General features: G+C 42.0%; 1 protein-coding gene across 2 annotated transcripts in view; it reads left to right on the top strand.

The window, feature by feature from the left end:
* LOC309683638 (PALM2-AKAP2 fusion protein-like) overlaps window positions 1–20,103 on the top strand; it is a gene marked incomplete at its 5' end in the record, with an annotated part of 112,701 nt that overhangs the window by 51,792 nt on the left and 40,806 nt on the right. Inside the window, one exon of one of the 2 annotated variants that reach the window (XM_082497961.1) lies at window positions 2,425–2,484. The exons of the other annotated variant lie outside the window; for it this stretch is intronic. Coding sequence (XP_082354087.1) covers window positions 2,425–2,484 — 60 coding nt within the window. Of the gene's footprint in view, window positions 1–2,424; window positions 2,485–20,103 lie in introns of those variants that run through there. 2 annotated transcript variants of the gene reach the window in all.

Raw genomic sequence — 20,103 nt, forward strand, 5'->3', positions numbered from 1 at the left:
GCATTCTTCAAAGAGGGAAATAGATTAGCAAGTGTCCTCATAAGCATACTTTTTGCACACAACTCGCAAAATCTGCTATAAACACCTTTCTGATAAAAGGCACGGCAAGATTAAGTGATTTTTCCCAAGACATCAGAGCCTGGCATTGGATTTGATCTCATAAATTCCAGACCAGTATTTTAGCCATGCATTTTTTCACAGCAAGAGGTTTAATCTCTTTGGTGATCATCTTCTTTACTCATGGATAACTGGAAGACAAACAACTTTTATGGCCTCATCAGCTTGAGTAAGTTCTTAACCTTATCCAAAGGCTTTGTATTTATTGGGAAATAAAAGGAGGTGTACAAAGGCAGCACTGGTAAATCCTGTGCTGTCAGAGTCTCACAGGAAGTCGAATGACCCTTGCTTGAGAAACACAAACCACAAAATGTGGGTGTGATACTTACTGGTATGTGCTTTGCATTCTCCTGCGAGGACCAATTGCATTTTGCATCGCTGCTGTAAATCCTGCCTACCTTTTCCAGGAAGATTTCAATAATAAGTCTTCTGAAAACAACCCACTGGAGAGAAATGGTGTGAGGGTTAGGACTTTGACTTCAGAGTGGTGGAAAGCTCTCCCCTGGTGTTAACGATTTCTGGTAAGAGGGAAGAAGGATGGGCTTTCAGACACAGTGGGCATTCATTAGCATGTACCATCGGTGTCAACAGAGCCCCACCTGGGTGGCACAGTCACATCTCTTTGTGGCTTCCCTTTAGGATACCTGTGTGCTGTTTCTCCCAGAAGACAAGTCAACAATTGCATTGATTTTCTGATCTTGGCATGGAAATGTTTATATTAATTTCCTGACATCAGCGGTTCTGTGAACTCTTATTTAAAATCAGCTATGGGTGCAAGCTGTTTTAGTAGTCCTGTTTTTTTTTTAATTAAAAAGAGAGGAGGAAAAGCCTGAAATGGAAGGCGGAAAAGAAAACTTAACTTTTGCAGAAAATAAGCAGGTTATATTTGTATGGGTGCAAGGTCACAAAAGTTCAGATTATGTCTTTTTAGCTGTTTAACTGTATGAATATTTTTTAATGCAAATGATGTAAAAAGCAGCCTTCACAGTTAATTATCTATCCTAAATATGGCTGATATATCACAGTATTTTTGGCTAGCAGTTTCTGAGCTATTCAGGAGCACTCAGTTCATCCGCCTTGGGAGCTGCAGAACTGCATTACGACTTTTTTCAGGACACTGAGCTGATGGGGGAGCAGTGCTGTGCACAGGCTCCTCAGGTCTCTGCTAGAAGTAGCTGTAGAGATGACTCCTGCACAGTTCTTCCTGCACCCCTTTTTATTTGGGTGGGATTGCAGCAGTGCAAGTACTGGAGATAAAGTATGGAGGATCGCTGAGTCAGATTTGAGTCAACATCAATCTAAAATTATTTCTTCTTCCTCTACTGAAGTTAAAAAAAAAAAAAAAGCCAGTTTGTTACTTGATCTGTGTGGCTGAATTTGCATCAGTGATGGTCTGAAAAGGAAACGCAGCCATGATGTGCATATAGCATCCCGCTGTTTTCGAAGCAGCAATAGGGTACAGAAGTACCATTTCATTTCATCACTGAAATAACGTAAATGTAGAAAATAACAGAACTTTACACTTTTACCAGTTTAATCTCTTGGAGACCACGCTTTGGTTTCTGACTGAAAAATGACAATCCATTAAGGAAAACTTAACCACAAGCAGCGTATCATATTTCCAGTGTTGCAAAGGGCTCGCTTCAGTGTATTTTGGAGAAAACTTTTCAGTCTCATCTAGGGTGGTAACTTTATTTATTATAGTGGTTTTATCTTGAGAGTGTTTATAGCAGCTTCTGTGTGAATTTATTCAGCAAAATAATGCCGATTGCCAAGTAGAGGTCAGGATGTGAGAGACAGGGAAGGGGAAACCTTCCTGACTAGAGTAAAAGGGATTTCCTTTGAGCCGGGCTAAAAGATAATAGCAGAAGTAAAAAATGCAAAGCTACAGACTGTCTCCGATAGCTGCTTCTGGACTTGTGAAGCAGAGTCGAATGCCAGCTGTGGCAATACAAACAAACTCGAGATTTGCAGGGGAGGGAGCACCCCTGCCGCAGCGTGCTGTCCACCATCGGCTCCTCCGGGAGAAGGAGTGGGAGGTTCAAAGGTTATCATCCTATTTATGCTAATTGAGTTTGAGCTAAGCTCTTCCCAAGAAAAAAGCCTCTTATTGAATTAGTTATTCGGTTCTTCAGGGTGCAAGTTGAATGGCTGTAATGCTGTTGTAGAGTCTGCTCGGGAGACCCTTGAAGAGTACAACTAAAGGATTTCTCTCCATTTAAGCATCCCTCAGATGAAAATCAACCAGGAGACCTGAGACACTTGCGTGCCTTTTGCTATTTAGTTTGTCTACAGAAGGGGCCAAACATGTTCAGGTACACAGCACCCTGGCAGGTCCTCTGCTTGTCCATGGAGCAGGGGCTGAGGGTAAGAACAATTTATTTTTCATAATATTGTTAAGCATAATTTGTAATCCTAAGAATGTGATGTAGAGGGGAGGCAGCATCAGAGCTACCTACACAGAAAATGAAGGATCTGTAGGGATGTGTAATGTTTATTTGTATTGGCATTGTATATTTCCATATTGCTGTTACTTGAGGGAACAAGTCTGAAGAAGTTCTGTGGAAACATGTTGTGTATATTTATGTGTGTCTGCATTTATATTCATACAGCAAACATATGTCACTCTTTACTGATGTATGTAGGAGAATATTGTTAATTTTAATTTCCATAGCCCCTTCTACCTCTAGGCTTTTGAAAGGTTTATAGGCATGAATTAATTAATTAAACCTCATAGCAGTCTTAGTAGATGCATGTTAAGGTCGGGTTGCAGCCTGGATAAGTTAAGTATTTTGTTGAAGGTCAGCAGCAAGTCAGCAGCAGATAGGAGAATGAAATCCAGATCTTCCGATTCTGAGTCCTTCTAGTTGCTTAATACGTGTTAGTTGTCTTCTAAATTGGATTTTCTTCAAGACTGTTAGCCTTGAGGGCTCATGAAGGTACAACAATTAACTGTAGCAGTAGAACAACTACAGGCAAGATTGACACCTGAAAAGTGTAAATTTAAATCAACTTGGCCTGTCATTATTTGTACACTTATTCTTGCAGTACATTGCAGTATTCTTTTGCATGAAAGCAGTCTACTAGTCTCTGATGGCATTTAATATGAAAGAGTTACTTTGCAATTCAAAAATACCTATTATGTTTCCCTAACTCTCCTGATTTTATCACAACTCCTGAAATACTTGGTATGGTTTTTCTTTCCAAAAATGCCAAATACCAGGAATACCTTTAATTTTTGAAAGTAGGTTTCTAGTCTCAAAATTTGCAAGGAAATACTGAAAAATATGGCTTCTAAATAGCACCCCCTGATTTGCCCCTTTCTGCCCCACCCCAAGAAACAAATCAAAATTAAAATGCTATTTGTATCATCTTGTTTTCACAACTTGCAAGACTTGTGTCTCACTAGCCTTTATGATTTTTGAAGATTGATGTTTTTTTTCAGTCTCTGTAGCAAGCACATACTTGGAAGCAGAATGATCAAGGTCTGCATACATGGCTGTTTTTCTGTACAAGGATAGCTTGCGTTTGTCGTTGCTAAGTCCATTTTGACTATTCCCTTTCTAATCCTTTTATCTTAAGGGATCCAAACTGTACAGATTGCATAGATCACTTATCAGTCGTTATGTAATCTTCTTTGGGATGGAGGTGGGATTTTGTGCTATCAAAAGGGTGACACCAGGACTTCCAAAGTGCTGGTATTTGTGCAAAGTGCCCCCCCTGGAATGGGCTTTCTGGGGTGGTTGTGGGATCTCCTTCAGCAGAAGTTTTAGTTTTTTAGCTGTGCCTTACTATATTATAAAAGCTTAATTCTGCATAAATATAAATCTGGAATATATGAGGTACTGGCTTTCACAATTAGGAAGTCTCTAAACACTGTGTTTTTGCAGAAGCTTCTCCCTTCTTTTTTCCCCTGGTGTCTTAATCGAGCACTACTGAAAAAAAAATATTCAGAAAGTCCATGAAGTGCTTTTCTGTCCTGGTTCTATTTTAACATAGACAGGTCTGCAGTCATAAGTTACAGCATATCTGAGACACCCAGTATATTACCAGAAGGTGTAGATGAAAAGAAAATTTGGCTGTGTGTCCAGCGGATCCCTGAAGGCATGGCATTCTTCATTGAATTGTATGCAGTGCAAAGCTGTTGAAGTACTAGAGCAATGATAATAAATTTTGGATGTTTGGATCCAAATGCATTAAGGTGTCAGAAAGCAGAATGCCAGCCTTGGCTGCAGTTCAGTCTCTGGGCTTCAATTCAGGATATTGCCTAAGCCAAAAATTAAGTAGGGTGCCTGGGGAACACTCACATCAAATGAAATCAGGTGCCCACTTTCTGTCAAAAAGGTTAAAAGATTAAATACTTTTACTGTCCTTGCAGTATAATCTTGTGGTCGTGATACCAGCTCAAGCAGCAATGCGTGTATTTCTGTTCTAATTGAAATCCATCGGGCAGATGGCCACTTCATTGAAGTAAGTGGTGCCTTCAGCTTTCTTTCCTTCATTGCTTACTTAAAAACAGGCACAGATGGTTTCCCCCAAATAAGTGATACTGCAACCCCATATGAATGAAGTCCTGCCTGGTGTGGTGGTTATGTCAGGCTATGAAGTCATAGCTTGCTGTCCACATACCATGCGATCATTACACATGTGCATGGACAACTGTCGAGGATCAAGCTGGGAAGTGTTATACACAGCTGTGCTCAGGAGGTGGGAATTCCACAGGACTTTCTCTGGGTAGTGCTAGGACGCTTTGAAACGTTTAGTATGGCAATGATGTGGAAGCTGTCCATAGCCCCTGGTTTACAATTCTGCCTTGTACATGTTGAAAACAAACACTACAGTTTAATATAAATATTTGTTTGTGTAAGTTATTTGCTTTTCTCTGTTGCAATGAGCTAATTTACTCAAGCCAGTGATAAATTTCACATTACCTTTTTTCCTATGCAGGCTGTACATTAATATTTATTAAATCATACTAATTAGACAGCTGATGAGAGTACACCATTGACCTTTCTGGACGAATGCTGCAGTATCTTGTCTCTGCTCTTCGGTAAGCCTGTGGTCCAGCCAAAATCACCATTTAGCATTTCATACTTGGAAGACTGTCCAGCTCACCCTTGACTTGCATGAAAGCTGTGGTTGACATTCAGCCTTACCGCCTGCTCCTGCTGAAGTCAACAGCAAAACTGTCCTTGCTTTGAACTGGTGCAGGGCTGGGTGTATGAAGATAATGTGACAGTAGTTTAAAGGTACTATTTATAGTGATGCCAAAAGTGGAAAAGTGTTGCCGGAACATTATTGCTATGGGCTTTGGAGTTTGCACAGATATGATTAGTGAAAAGGCAGGGCCACCTCTTTTCTCTTGGTACATAGCAAAACTGTTCTAAGACTAATTAGGGGCACATTCAGGCAGTACAGTACTGCTAGCAATTTGATTTAATGAATGCTGCTCATTTAAAAAGCTGTAATTTGTGCTTAGCCCTTAGGAAGTAAGGAGGAACTGCAGGAACATAAATTCCCTAAAGCAGAGGTACAGCCTTTCCAGGTGTGTGACTAAAGGCCATCATAAGCCTTACCAGAAACAAGTCTGTAAATCATTACAGTTCTGCAGTTGCTCTGTCAGGTTTGGCATTCTGAATTTTACTAAATCATTTTGAATTTAAGATCTGTTAAAACTGGAAAGGTTACTTATTGGTAAAGGTAGATGTGATCCTGTAATTTTGTTGGGGTGCATTTTGCTTGGCCGAGTGGTGTTTTTCCTTTATACATACAGCTGTTTGTTCTAGCATTTCTAGATTTTAGTACATTATTAGGTGATATGGTAGAGACAAGTTTTGGAAGAAATACTCAAGTTACTATTACATGCAAGTAACCTGTATCTAGCTGATGGTTCCCAGACTCTACCTACCACGTATTAACTCCTGCACTGAAAGTAAGTAAATTTTCATACCTAGCCAAAACTGTTCTCATTATGTCTTCAGAGATTCAGGTGAAGCAACTCCTGGCTGGTTCTCTTCAGAGTACAGAGCTGATACAATTTCCTGGCATTTTTCAGGAAGGAGGCTCTTGAGAGTGATATCTATCATAACTCTCCAGCCCTTATAAGAACCTGTGTTCCCAGGCAAATAAATATCCCCGCACAGTGAAAAATAATCATCTTGTCTTACAACTGAAGTGGTGTTTTCAGGCCAGTAATTTGTCTTGGTAACAAGTAAATACAAAAACATCCTAGGAGGAGCTGACTTGCACTTAACATTATGCGGTAGCAGAAGATGACTCTTTGATTGCATAGATTTGGATCAGGTACTGCCAGTCCTCTTCTCAGCATACAAGGTCCTAGCGGAGCACCTCAGTGTCCAACAACATAAACAGAAGAAAGGGCAATGAACACCCAGCGAGGCTGGATGGTACTTACACATAAGTGGTTCTGTCCTCTCTGTACTGCCAGGTTTTTTGGTTCTGAGTGTTGGAATAGTTAGCATTTCTCTGAAACTCTCAATTCAATTGGAGGAGCATAGAAGAATTTCAGATTGCATTAAAAATCATAGAATGGTTTAGGTTGGAAAGGAACTTGAAGATCACCAAGTTCCAACTCCCCCTGCCACAGGCAGGGACACCTCCCACTAGACCAGGTTGCCCAAGGCCACGTCCAGCCTGGCCTTGAACACCTCCAGGGATGGGGCAGCCACAACCTCTCTGGGCAACCTGTTCCAGCGCCTTACCACCCTTAAAGTGAAAAACTTCTTCCTGATGTTTAATCTGAATCTGCCCTTTTCCGGTTTAAAGCCATTCCCCCTCGTCCTATCACTACATGCCCCAGTAAAAAGTCCTTCCCCGTCTCTCCTGTAGGTCCCCTTTAGGTACCGGAAGGCCACAATAAGATCTCCCCAGAGCCTTCTCTTCTCCAGGCTGAACAGCCCCAACTCTTTCAGCCTCTCCTTATAGGGGAGGTGCTCCAGCCCTCAGATCACCTTTGCAGCCTCCTCTGGACGTGCGCCAAGAGGTCCATGTCCTTCTTATGTTGGGGACTCCAGAGCTGGATGCATTACTCCAGGTGGGGTTTCACGAGAGTGGAGTAGAGGGGCAGAATCACCTCCTTTGACGTGCTGGCCACACTCTGATGCAGCCCAGGATACGGGTGGCCTTCTGGGCTGCGATCGCACATTGCTGGCTCATGTTGAGCTTCTCGTCAATCAGCACACTCAGGTCCTTCTCCTCAGGGCTACTCTCCAGCCATTCCCCGCTGAGCCTGTATTTGTGCTTGGGATTGCCCTGACCCAGTTGTAGGACCTTGCACTTGGCCTTGTTGAACTGCATGAGGTTGGCTTGGGCCCACCTCTGCAGCCTGTCCAGGTCCCTCTGGATGGCATTCCTCCCCTCCAGCGTGTCTACCTCTCCAAACAGCTTGGTATCATCAGCAAACTTGCTGAGGGTGCACTCAACCCCACCGTCCATGTCGCTGACAAAGATGTTGAACAGTACAGGTCTCAGTACCAACCACTGAGGAATGCCACTCATCACTGGTCTCCACTTGGACATCGAGCCGTTGACCGCAACTCTTTGAGTGTGACCATCCAGCCAGTTCTGTGTCCACCGAGTGGTACATTTGTTGAATCCATGTCTTCAATTTAGAGACCAGGATATTGTGTGGGACAGTGTCAAACGCTTTGCACAAGTCCAGGTAGATGACATCAGTTGCTCTTCCCTTATCCACTGCCACTGTAAGCCCTTCGTAGAAGGCCACCAAATATGTCAGGCATGACTTGCCCTTGGTGAAGCCATGCTGGCTGTCACCTATCACTTCCTTGTTTTTTGTGTGCCTCAGCAGAGTTTCGAGGAGGATCTGCTCCATGATCTTGCCAGGCACAGAGGTGAGACTGACTGGCCTATAGTTCCCTGGGTCTTCCTTGTTTCGCTTTCTGAAAATTTTTTAAAAATAATTAAAGACAAGTTTCCAGCCTTTTCTGGTTGCAGAGAAAGACTTGGAAAAAGTCAGACTGACCTCTGAGGGCTTAAAAAGCATGAGGAAAACAAAAAGGACTGTATAGCTACATTTTTGTGCTTCTAAATGGCATTTCTTGGCTTTCTGGGACTTTAGTAATAACGCCTGAGCCAATGGAATTAGTTTTATTGCTGTATGATTAGGGAGGTTTAGTGCCATCAAGTGCCAGCAATACCTGTTTGTGCACATTATTATAGTAACATGGGTCATTTTATCTCTGCTAATGGTAATAACTCATCTACAAACTGCACTTAAACCTCTTCTAGCTTGTTGTTTCTGTTGCTACATGATGCTCATAATTCTGCCTTTCAAAAGTGCTCCCAGTTCTTTTCAACTTCCATTTTCCCTCTTAGTCTAGTCTTTCAATGTTGACCCCATGTGACACAGGTCTGCCCAAGGTATAGAAGCACTCACTGCCCTTTGTTTTTCAAATGACCAATGAGCAAACAACGACATTTTTAATAGAGTGAAGAGGTGGCTTGTGGGAATGGGATTTGAATAGTTGTCCTTTAAGGATTCGGGGATGATGTTTCCAAGTTGTATGTTCAGCAAAAGACATCTTCAGTTTTCTCTTGAAAACTAGAAATGTTATTTGTTAAGCATTTCCTTTTTTTTTGAGGGGGGGGGAGCAGGGGAGACTTTTTCAACAACTACTGTTTTTTTGTGCATTCCATGCCTTAGAACTTAAACCTCATAAGAATTAGAATTTTAAAATAAGATTTTTTAATGGGCTTGGAAAGCAAAAATACAAGCAAGCATACTTTAAATGAAACATAATTAACTGAGTGGAAGAGGTAAAGTCCCATCCTGAAGTCTGATGATATTTATCTGGTTGCCCTAAGGTAGCCCAGCAATTTCAAACCAAGAAATCTTGTTCCAAAATTAAAGAAATCCAAATGAACAAAACACATTAATTTGAATTAATAGCTCTGGGACCTCAATATTTAATTTACAGAATCATCTTCTAACAAGAACGCTTGGCTCTTTGTATAGTTCCTTGCTTTCTAGGTTGTAATAATATTACCTGCTAATTTTTAGTAACATAATTTTAACTGTGTGCTTCAGAACTTCAACCTGTGTTTGTCCCAAGGCCTTACTGCCCTTTGACTTTTCTAATTATTTCCTTCACAGTAAAATATATCTGCTTGGATACTGAGCATCATTGATGGCCAAATGAGAAACATTGTCCTCAGAATAGGGGCAGTGGTCAGCTTGGAGATTGCTAGGAGATTTTTGAATGCAACATCATAGCAAATCCAGGGAGTAGTCTAGACACCAAAGCATGAATTTTGCTGATACTAATAAAAATCAGGAAACCAGAAGGAAATGGGAGCTCCACTCATCTGCAGAACTTGCTACAGAGATCAAAAAATTGCTTAACAGGTTGCAGAATATCATGCATTCATATCAGTTGAGCTCAGCCTGGATTTAAAGTCTTAACACCCTGCATGAAGGAATCCCAATCACTTGTCCACCAGTGGGGCAGAAAGGACATAATGGTGGCTGCAGACCCTAGAAGTGATGGAAGAATGGAAGAACCTGGAACAAAGGGATGAGAAAATGAGGGATAAACAGACCCATTCATCCAGGAACAGAAGGCATAGGAAGGCCTTATATGAAATAGAGGTCCCAGTGCCCTTGAAGTTAAGAGACTGGAGAAGGCAGAAGAAAGGTAGTAGTGATAACTGGGGAAAAGGAGTGATGGTATCAGCAGGTTTCCTAATGGGTAACCAGAACTTGGCTAGCAGAAGTGTCTTAATCTGTTTTGAGCTGGCCACCATGTTCACTGTCCTCATTCAGTGAGAATGACTTTCAAGGCTCCTTCTCAAGGTGGTTATGACTATGTTTAAGCATGCTGCTGTGTACCTTCACTGCCATTTTCTGGCAGTAATAAGAATGAGATTCTGATGATGAGTTCATAATTTATTCTGAGGCCACATTGGTATAAATTCTAAATAATTAAAACTTGGCTCCAGTTCCCATTAGAAGATCCTTCCTCATTTTTGTGCTGGGAAAGCAAAATAATAGCTGGACTTAAGGGCATAAAATGGAGCTTTTGCTCCAGTCAATTTTTTATCATAATTCCTGGAAGAACTTGTCCAAGCCATGGCAATCATCAGGGAAAAAAGTTCTTGAGCAAATTCACAGTAAAATACATCATTAATCATAACCCACCCACATCCACATCCAGGCACCGTATCACCAGACACTTCATTGGAGGAAGGAACACTACTGTTGGTATTCATGACTCATTATATTCATAGTTTATAAGGTTTAAAGAGTCAGCTGTGATCACATTATGACTGGCATTGTGACACAGACCACTGGATTTCCCTAAATTGACTTCTGTTTGGATTAGAGCTTATCTTTTAGAAAAACATCCAGTTTTGATTCCACACATCCTGCAAAGGAGCATTCATCACAGCCTGTATTAAATTGTTCCCTTCATTAATTATTCTCACAGCTAACAGCTTCCTGTTAGAAGACATGCATTATTTTACTCTTGGTCTCCGTGAACATTCCCCAGTGCAGACAGAAATGTCTTGTGCTCCTTTCTCCTCTATGGACTTGGCTTTGTCTGAAGATTGTTGACTGATCGTTTTTTTTTTTTTTTCCTTGCATGACCTACGGGCTTGGAAGAAGTTCTGATTTATGGCTTTAATTACAGTCTGTCTAACCATTTAAAAAAGCTTTTCAGTGTCTTCCTTCAAGTCTTACCATTGTAATTCCAACACACACCTGTGGCTGGGAATAGTAATGATGGCATGTGCATGGCCTCTGCTTTTCATCCATACTACTTTCAACTTGTCACCTGATACTGCACCTTACCTTCATGTGTCCACCTCTTTGCCTAGCTCTGATTGGAGGCTGTGACCAGGTTATTATTTCCGTGTTAAAACTAGCATGGTGTCTAGTACACCGAGGTCCACATCTGGGCTGTGTCCAGAGCTTCTCAGCATTAATCATGTTTCCTGATTAAATGGTCAAGGTGAAGTGCCTTGGTTAGAGTTCTTTTTGCATTTTTGGCATAGTTTGGGGATGTAGTTACATTACCGTTTCCACTACAAAATTGAGATGTGTGTTGACATCAGAGACTTGCATTCTCATCCTTTGGGTCAGATGAGGACCATAGGCATTCATGTGCATCCCTTGCTGCAGAATGGGCAGGTTTAGAGGAGAACCCAGCAGCCACGTGGACTCCAGCCTGTGTTACTAGTGCAAAATGGTACTTCTTGCCAGACCCAGGAACAAGGTTTCTGTATATGAATGAGAGCAGTGACGGGATGCAACATGCAGGTGTGAGACTGGGTGTGTTCAACTTTGATGACGTACCCTTAATTACGCTGCAGGTTTCAGCAGTGCTTCTGTAATAGCTGGCTGTTGCATCACCTCACAAAGGTATGATCTTTTCTTTATCCTTTTTGAGACCACGCTAATTGGTAAGAAGAGATGTCAGTGCTAACACATGGGTAAGCACGTTAGCGAAGTTGTTACTTAGTTCCTGAGATGTTTGCAGTTTCCTAATTGAAGGCATATATTACCTTTGGGTAAATTCTACTCAGCTGACTTAGTGAAGCTCTGTCCAGATATGGTTTTGGAAGTTATCAGCTGACATCATATTAAATACCTCTTTATGCACGTCCATAGAGAGTCCAAAGTTGGAAGGTGTAGCCAAGCAAGATGGTGCCCCCTAAGCAGAGTACCAGGGTGCTATGAAAACCATTTCTGGGTGGAAGAACAACATGCTTTTTCCATGCCCTGACAAAACAACCCAGAGGTCCCACCCAGGTCCAACTTAGGTCAAGCTGAATTACCCTGTGCAAGATGGGTACCTCCCCTCCTAGTCAACAATGTGAATAATGATCATCCTTGGTTTGGGGAAATGTCAGCCCTTGGACTGTGGTGTGGGTATTCTAGATTCAGCCACTGCCAAACTTTTGAAGTAGTCTGCCTAACTTTCCTATTGAGGTTGTAGTGAAAATTAGCACTGTACACCTTTCTTTTCAGAATCTCAGATTTTCAAGCATTAGAACTTACGTTAGTGATCAGACTAGCCGCCTGGCATACATTTTATTTTTCCTCTTGTTGGAATCTTGACAAATCCCAAACGTGCAAAGTTGAACACCTGAAATTCAGCATTTAGATCTGAATGTATACACATCAGTAATGTCTAGATATATCAGCCCCATAAACCACTTTTTAAGGTGTCAGGAACTGAATTTGGGAGTTCAGCTTTATGCACCAGGGTACCAGCATTTTTATTTTAACATCCTGGTCTGCAGTGTTTATCGTTCCAAAAATCAATGATCTCTGCTTTTAATACATCTGGAGCTGGTCCAGCTCTCTGCTGTTGTTCATGTGCAAGCTGCTGCTCACCATTCCTGAAGAAAGGCTGTTTCCCACGTTCATCCCACTTGCAAACAGCAAAACAACTTGGTTTTCTTCAAGTGGCTTTTTTACAGTGAGTGACTTTTTAATGGTACATTTGTATCCTTGTTTCACAGAATTGTTGAAAGTTCATGGTGATTTTGAAGTGGTGCTACAATTATGGGTTTAATTTTATTTGCCTTTTAATACGAGAGCTACTAAGAGGATTTTTTTTTCACCTGTGATGTAAGAAATGTTAAACATTATCTGATGAAAATGCTTTTGTTATTTATAGGTAAATCCAATTATTCAGTTAGTTAATGGATCTTAAAAATAGCTGTAAGAAATGGTCATTCATATATTTGCCAGCAACTGACTGCTACATTCCCTCATGAAATACATCCCTTCTGATTAATTGATTGGTGGGCATTCAGCTTTGTGAAAGGAAAACCAGACCTGTTAGCATAGCTTTATCTTACATGTCATAGATTACAGACAAATCAGTGCTTATTGAGCCACCCTGTAATTGCATTAGTCTGTAAACTTCTGGTGGCCTGATTTCCTCTCTTATTAAACTGAATGAGAAGAGTTGAAGACATGCTTGGATACTTGCATTTGTAGATTAGAGATTTCCTTTTTTGGAGCTCTGCTTTACTGGCTTGTTTTTTCATTAAAAATAAGACATGGTTTTTGTCTGTTGTTATTTTTTGTTCTGCCAGAAAACTGTAATGCATTAAGTCCTGCATGTAAAAAATATTTGTTTCTTCTAAGCTAAGTTTATTTATAGCTCACAGATCTCACATGATGAGAACTGCCAGCTTTAAGTCATCATAAAGAATACAAATTGAGCTCTGAGATTAGCTCTTGTGTTTATTTTTCTAGTTATGATAACTAATTTAGGTCCCTGCCTTATTTTGAATGTGTCAATTTTGATAAATGATATTCAGCTCACAGACTACACACGACTGCTCTGTGTCATTTAGTGAGTTGCAAAGCACATAAAAACTAAAATGCGTTTTTATCCTCCCTATTAAAGTTCTTTTTGAATGAGCAAATTCTTGTTAACCTGTCAATCATAAAGGGAAACCACCAAAACTAACATGTCAACGGGTGGTGGTGGGGAAGTGCTGCATTGGTTTTGTTCTGTGAAAATCAGCTTGAGGTTTGTCCCAGCATCCTGAGTTCCTAAGTTCCTGCATCAAAACCAGCGAAGCCACCTGGGGGTAATGAAGGTAGACAGGTGTTTAAGCGTGTTTTGGGAGCCTACGGCAAAGGGAACGAGTTTTGGGCCAGGGAAAGGAGCTTTGAACGGGATGCCACAGGCACGTGTGGCTGCGTCAGCTCTCAGCTGCCACTGCACCGGCCCGAAAGGGCCAGGGAAAGCCTGGCCCTGCGGCTGCTCCTCAGAAAGTAAACAGCTAAGGTTTGTCCCAAATCTGCTACATGACCAGAGAACGCTGTTCAGACAAGAGCTAGGCAAGCACCAAACAAATAGACAGTTTGTACTTCACACCTCAGGCTTTCAGCCTAAAAGTGGTTACAGTACCACTACTTTCACAGTAACTGCTAATAATGCAAAAGAAATCTTGGCAATAAACCTTTCCTGCAAGTTAAACCCCTGTTTACTAACCAGTTGGTCAGAAGAACGTCTAAAGTGAAGCTAATACTTGGTCTAAAGCTGTGACCCTAGAAAGGCAGATGGTCCCAGAGATGCTGTGGAGTCCTCCAGGGTTACGTGTTGCCCTTTTCCGTGAGTATCTGTTCAGCTATGGAAAGAAGAAGGATCAATATAAAACCCTAAAAAGGATTGATGCCACCATGGGCATTTAGTTTTCCTCTAGTGGACAGAGGACAGCTGTCATGAGAAATTTCTGATAAGCCCCACAGTGTATTTTATTGAAATCATCCTTGCCCTCCCTGTGGTTGGTTGTGTATAGGTAAGTGGGAGGAGACTTCAAAATGGGCAAATTCTGTCCGAGTTTCATGCTGAACTAATAACCTAAGAACAGAGGCATGAGTCATGTGCTTTCCCCCTTTTATGGCCATCTTTCTCTTGGTGGTGCTCCACAAGTAATTCACAGGATGGTAACCTGTCCCTTCCTACCTGAGTTTGAAGCTGCTTTGCCTCTCCCCCTGGACCGTGTTACAATTTTGTGGTGAAATTTTGGCCCAGTTTACCCTATTGCAGGAAAGGACTTCCCTGCACTGAAGGGTGAGGAGGTGTTGGCCTTTCACCAGCAGCTTCCAGGTAAAATGCAATGGAGATGGCTCAGAGCCCTTACAGCATCTCGGGTGCAGTCTCATACCTAAAGCAGTTGTGTCCAGGCAGCTAATTCACGAGTTTGGTTCCTTGCCACAAGTCAGACATTTGACATGTTGCTTACGCTTGTTATTTTTTCCAAGCATTGCCCAGTTTTAGGTTGTCCCAGTTTGGTGGCTGAACCTCCACACTCTTGGTAAAATGTGCTAGGAGGATGGTCTCCTAAGAAAGGGAGTAATTTTAAAAGATACGTATTTAGATCATTTTGTAAATGAGATCATTTCCTGGCATGTTGTGAAGCACCTGTGTGCCTGCAGTGTGGTTTGAGGTCTTTGTATGGTGGGATGAGAGATATGGAAAGTATTGTATTGTTCTGTCCATCATCACTTTAACAGCAAAAGAAATACAGATGGGCTTTATGGGTTTCTTCTTGTGCCTATGCTTTCCAGATCGCATCCTTTAATAAATGAAATTGCCGTGCCATCCCATGTTTCTCCAGCTGCCCCTGTACAGACTGTTACATTAATCACACAGGAATATGGGTTGGGAAGACGCCCCGAGCTGGGCAGCCTTTCCCAGACCTGCAATTTGGCATATGCATAGACGCGTAAGATGAAGTTCAGCATAAAGTCATCCTCTGGCCCCACGGTGGGGGCTGCTTCCTCTCTGTTTCCCTCTAGCTATATAAAAATGCCAGGAAGAGGAAGAGGAAGAGGCGAGCTCCTTCCTTGTGCAGGTATGATCGCAGTGATTCCCGGGTGTGTTGCTGCCAGGGAGAGCTTTTCACTGCCCCTGAAGACAGCTGCAGACGGTGGACGCAGTCTAGTACAATATTTGCAATCACTTTCCAAAACCCTGCATCCTTGCCATTGTTAGAGCCTTAATTTGCTCAGCAGCTGGTGTGAGCCCAAGAAATCATTATGGGTTGATTTTATCGTTGCTATTGTTGTAATAGGAGGAGGGAATTAAAAACAAATGTCTCAGTGCTGATGTTTGCCTAGAGTGTGAGACAGCACATTGGTTTAGGGACTGATACATTACCCCAGATTGTAGCTGAACACTTGAAAATGCCAAGCAGGAGGACTGCTGGGAAGTTGATGAGCTGTGTTTCAACGTTGTGTTCAGAGCGGGATCCATATGCAGAACCTCAGCAGAGGTCACTTGGGCAGAGGCAGGATGAACAGGCTCAAACCACAGGGATCTCGTTATTACAAGATGCTACACGGAAGGAACATGGCTTGATGCGCTTAGCATGACCTCTTTCACTGAGATGTGAGCAGGTGGTGGATGGAGGAAGCCAGAGGGGGAAGAGAGATAGCTGACACTGAAGAGAAAGCTTGAGGAAAAACAAAGACCAATACAAGGAAGAGAAAACATTCTGGAAAAAACTCAGAAAAGAGAAATTGCGGACACGTGTGTTTATGTGGGTAATCATCATTGCCAGCTCTGCAGTCTCTAAGAGGCAGTAGTTCCTGCTTCTCTCTCAGCAGTGATGGAGCAGAAAAGGTCTCTGCCAGATCTCCCCCGCAGAGCCGCTGTGATGCTCATGGCTCCCTGAGAGAAAGTTCCTTTGAAGTGGCAGAAATGTTGGGAGGTCTCGTGTCATGGACTGTTGTCTCAGGGTCTGGTGCACAGCTGCCAAGTCTTCTGTCAGTGGTAAACATCTTCGTTAATAATTTAGGTTGAAGATGCCACTGCTTACAGCAGTGCACCCAGTGCTCGTGCCCCACACAGATGTGGCAGAGCGCCTGGAAGGGTAGATTTCAGCAGCTGGGGAGCCAGCACGTTTCTTCTCATCCATAGACTGATGCAACTGCATTTGCTAGATCTTGCACATGGAGATAACGAGGCTTAGCAATACAGGGAGAGCTTCAGAATGAATGCTGTGTGTTCACACTGTGCGTTCAAGTGTGTTCACAACCACTGCAATGTCTTTTTATCTTCTCGAAGAGATGTAGACAAGTCTTAGCATGAAGGAAAATCAACTCTGTTAAAAAAAAAAAAAAAAAAAAGAAAAAAGAGGAAAGGGAGATAAACAGTTGCTCCAGATAATTCTCAAGGTAATAAACTGTTTCAGCCAGAAGCACAGTATTTGTATAGTAAGACTTGAGATCTGTCAATACCTAACAGTGTCTGATTTCTGTATCTAGGGCCTAATTCATGGTATGTTGAATCTCTAGTGAAAAGAAACTGACAAAATATGGCAACACAGTCCAATAGGGTATCAGCAACAGCCCTATAAGCTCAGTGCATTTCACGTGAGTACAGACTTACAGAAAGCTCTTCACCATCAGTTCTTAAATGAGGAGAAATAAATTTCAAGAGAATAATTAAAAAAAAATCATGTCATCAAGAAATCATATTGTAATGTTCTTACACAATTAAAAATAGGCTTTCCTACATATTATATGAATTAATCATTCAGCACATGAATAAAAGATATCTATAGCCTTCTCTTTAACAAGATTTTGGTATTATATATCTTTTATTTAAATTGATTTTTCCTTTAAAATGCATATGACTCTCATCTCAGGTACACTTCAGGATTAAGTATGTGCAAACCTGTATGGACATGTGTTGATTTTCAGAGTGCATAGCCTTTTCGTCTGATTATGTGAATGTCGAGCATCTGCTTTGTCCTAGGACAAGTTGTGCTGCTTGGAAATTTCTTGTCTTTGTGTGGGTTTTGTGCCCCAATATGGAAAAGCTCATTCAGCATTCTCCGTCACCTCCCTCCAAAGTGCGAAAGGCAGCTCAGATATTTTCAACCCCGCATTTTTTTAAATAAGAAAATATTATTGCATCAGGAGGAGTATGCTTATAGTGGAACATGGTGCTTGTTTCAGAGCATTTACTGTTGGGAGGCTTATTCTTGTTTTCTCCTGTTCAGCTTTGTAGTTGAATCGTGTGTCTCAGAAGGCAGTGGAATTTCCGGGGAATCCTGTAGCCCCAGAATTCATGTTGTGTCATAGTTTCACCCGCTTAGACAGAAATTCATTACTTGCGTTTATAAATTCATTGAAGAATTAACTAAATTTTAACACTGAATTTATGTAGGATGTTGTACTGCAATCATATCTATACCTTTTTGCACACTGCCATCAATACAGTGAAGCTTAATTTTATAGCAGGGAGCATTATAAGAAATACATAATGACGAGGAAAATAAGCCAGTGCCTCAACGCAAACTTATCGATAAGATACTACTGGAAATTTTTAAGTAATTGCATCTAAATACTAGAAAATCACTGCAACTGGGGAATGCATGTTCATGTTTCTTCTGTAATTAATGATACCTTAACATTTCCTGATATGCCCTTGCTCATTTGATGAGCAGCACAACGCTCACCTTTGCCTGTGTGCCTGGAGTCTTGCTGGATGTCATCATCCTCTATTGGTGTTAGATATATGCCTAAGATTTAAGCTGTGACCAGCAGACATCTCACTTGTGTTTGCTTTTCCCACGCCTTTCTGGAGTCATTGGAAAGCGAGATTATGGATTTCTGAAAGTTTTTAGAGAAATGAAATTAAGCTGGGTTTTTAAACCAGGAATCGCCTGCCTGTGCCTCCTAAGCCACGTGCAGCTATTTTTCAAGGAAAATACAATTCTTTGAGTCCTGGACTCCGGTGAAGTTTAGCTTCAGAAGTTGCAGCCCATCACAGGAAAGACTTAACCTCAGTCAGCCGGTCAGCATCATCTTGCTGCTGTGCAGGATTCCCTCTGAACACCCGTCTCTGCTGGCGCTGGGTGATGGTGAGGGGCAGGGGCTAAGGGTTTGGGGTGGGAGGGAGGAAGCTGAGGAAAAGGAGTCTGAACAATCTTTTCCCTGCCATAAAGTAATTTTATTGTTGGTACTGTTGTTTAATAAACAGAGCTACCCTATTAATGAAATGAATCAATTGTAATAGAACAAAATTGGGTGTGTTTTGACATTTGCCAATATTAAGTATAGACAAAATGACAGCTGAGTAATTACAGGAAAAGAAGCATTAAATGCAACTTGAAAAATCCACGTCTTTTCTAAGCTTGAGCCTGTTTGGCATTTTGTAGTGTTGATTCTTGGTTTGCAATAGGCTAGTCATATCCAATTTATGTTGATAAGTTGCCCCGTGCTTCTTACTGGTCCCCTTTAGGTAGACAGCAGATAGCAGTGGGTGCTGTTATTGCCACCAGGTGTTCTTTTCTTTCCATATTGCTGGAATTCCTCCTTTCAAATTTTTTCTGTATATGTTTAGTTGAAAGTACTGTGTCCGTTCAAAGCTACAGCAACCCTGTGCCTGCAACACCCCATGCATTTTCAGGTTATGCTTAGAGGAACTTGCTGTAGGTCTGTTTTATTTAACATATTCAACAGAGGGTAACGGGGGACTCTCTCGATAGTACTTGACTTTCTTCTGAAACCCCAGGTAAACTGCAGCCTGAAGGATTTTCAGTCTGACTTCAGACCTCTAGCTGCCTCAAAATTCCATAGGTTTTCTATAAACATGGGAAAAAGGTTTGAATCCACTGAAGAAGTCTGGACTCCCATAACCCTGAACTATCCTCACTGCTTTGCCTGTGCAAAGGCAATACCAGAGTTAAAACGCTCAGATTTAGGCTGAATGAATAGAAATCAACAGGCATAACTCTGACTTGCAAGGCTGGGAGTTACCTAAACATTTTGTTCTGTTTTAAAACAAACAGTTTTCTGTTAGCTTTTTCAAAATTCCCAAGGATCTTTGTTTCCAGCCACCTTATCAAAACAAATCAAAACAAACGCTGTGCACGCGTTCCTTGCCACCACAGTAAATGGCTTGTTTTAACTGGGGTGGTTGGGGGGTGTCTTGTCTTTTGTGTTTGCCTGAGAAGCAGCCCCAGCATGTGGGATGACAGGTCATCTCAAGTGCTAACAATCCAGAGGAAGCTTCTTCAAATCACCTTGCATTTACGGAGAGGCAAGAGCCTGCACAGGACCGTTGCCATCAGGCAGCTGATAGGGGATTGCTGTTACCCCTTTGGTGTCCATGCACACCTAACGCGTGGGAGCGTGAAGCAGCTGAAGAAGGCTTGCAGCAGGGCAAAGAGGCTTCCTACCCTTATTGCGAGCGTGGGTCAAGCCAGCTTGAGTTACCTCACCTTTAACACCAAGGAGAAGCTCATCTGCTCGCATACCTCTCCAGCGAGGGATCCTGAAACGAGCTTTAGACTTTTAAACCTCAGAGTAGTGGAGGTGAAAAGTTTACCATGAAGTGACTGTAGTACATGGCCGCAGGAATCACACTGGGTGGCAGTGGTCACGTCTGCCGTCACAGGTTGTGGAGTGCAGTTTTCACCAACCTCAGCACCCACAACAGAAGTGTGTAGATAATCCAGTGC

The sequence above is a fragment of the Vanellus vanellus genome (genome assembly GCF_965231255.1).
Source record: "Vanellus vanellus genome assembly, chromosome: Z".
Lineage (NCBI taxonomy): Eukaryota > Metazoa > Chordata > Aves > Charadriiformes > Charadriidae > Vanellus > Vanellus vanellus.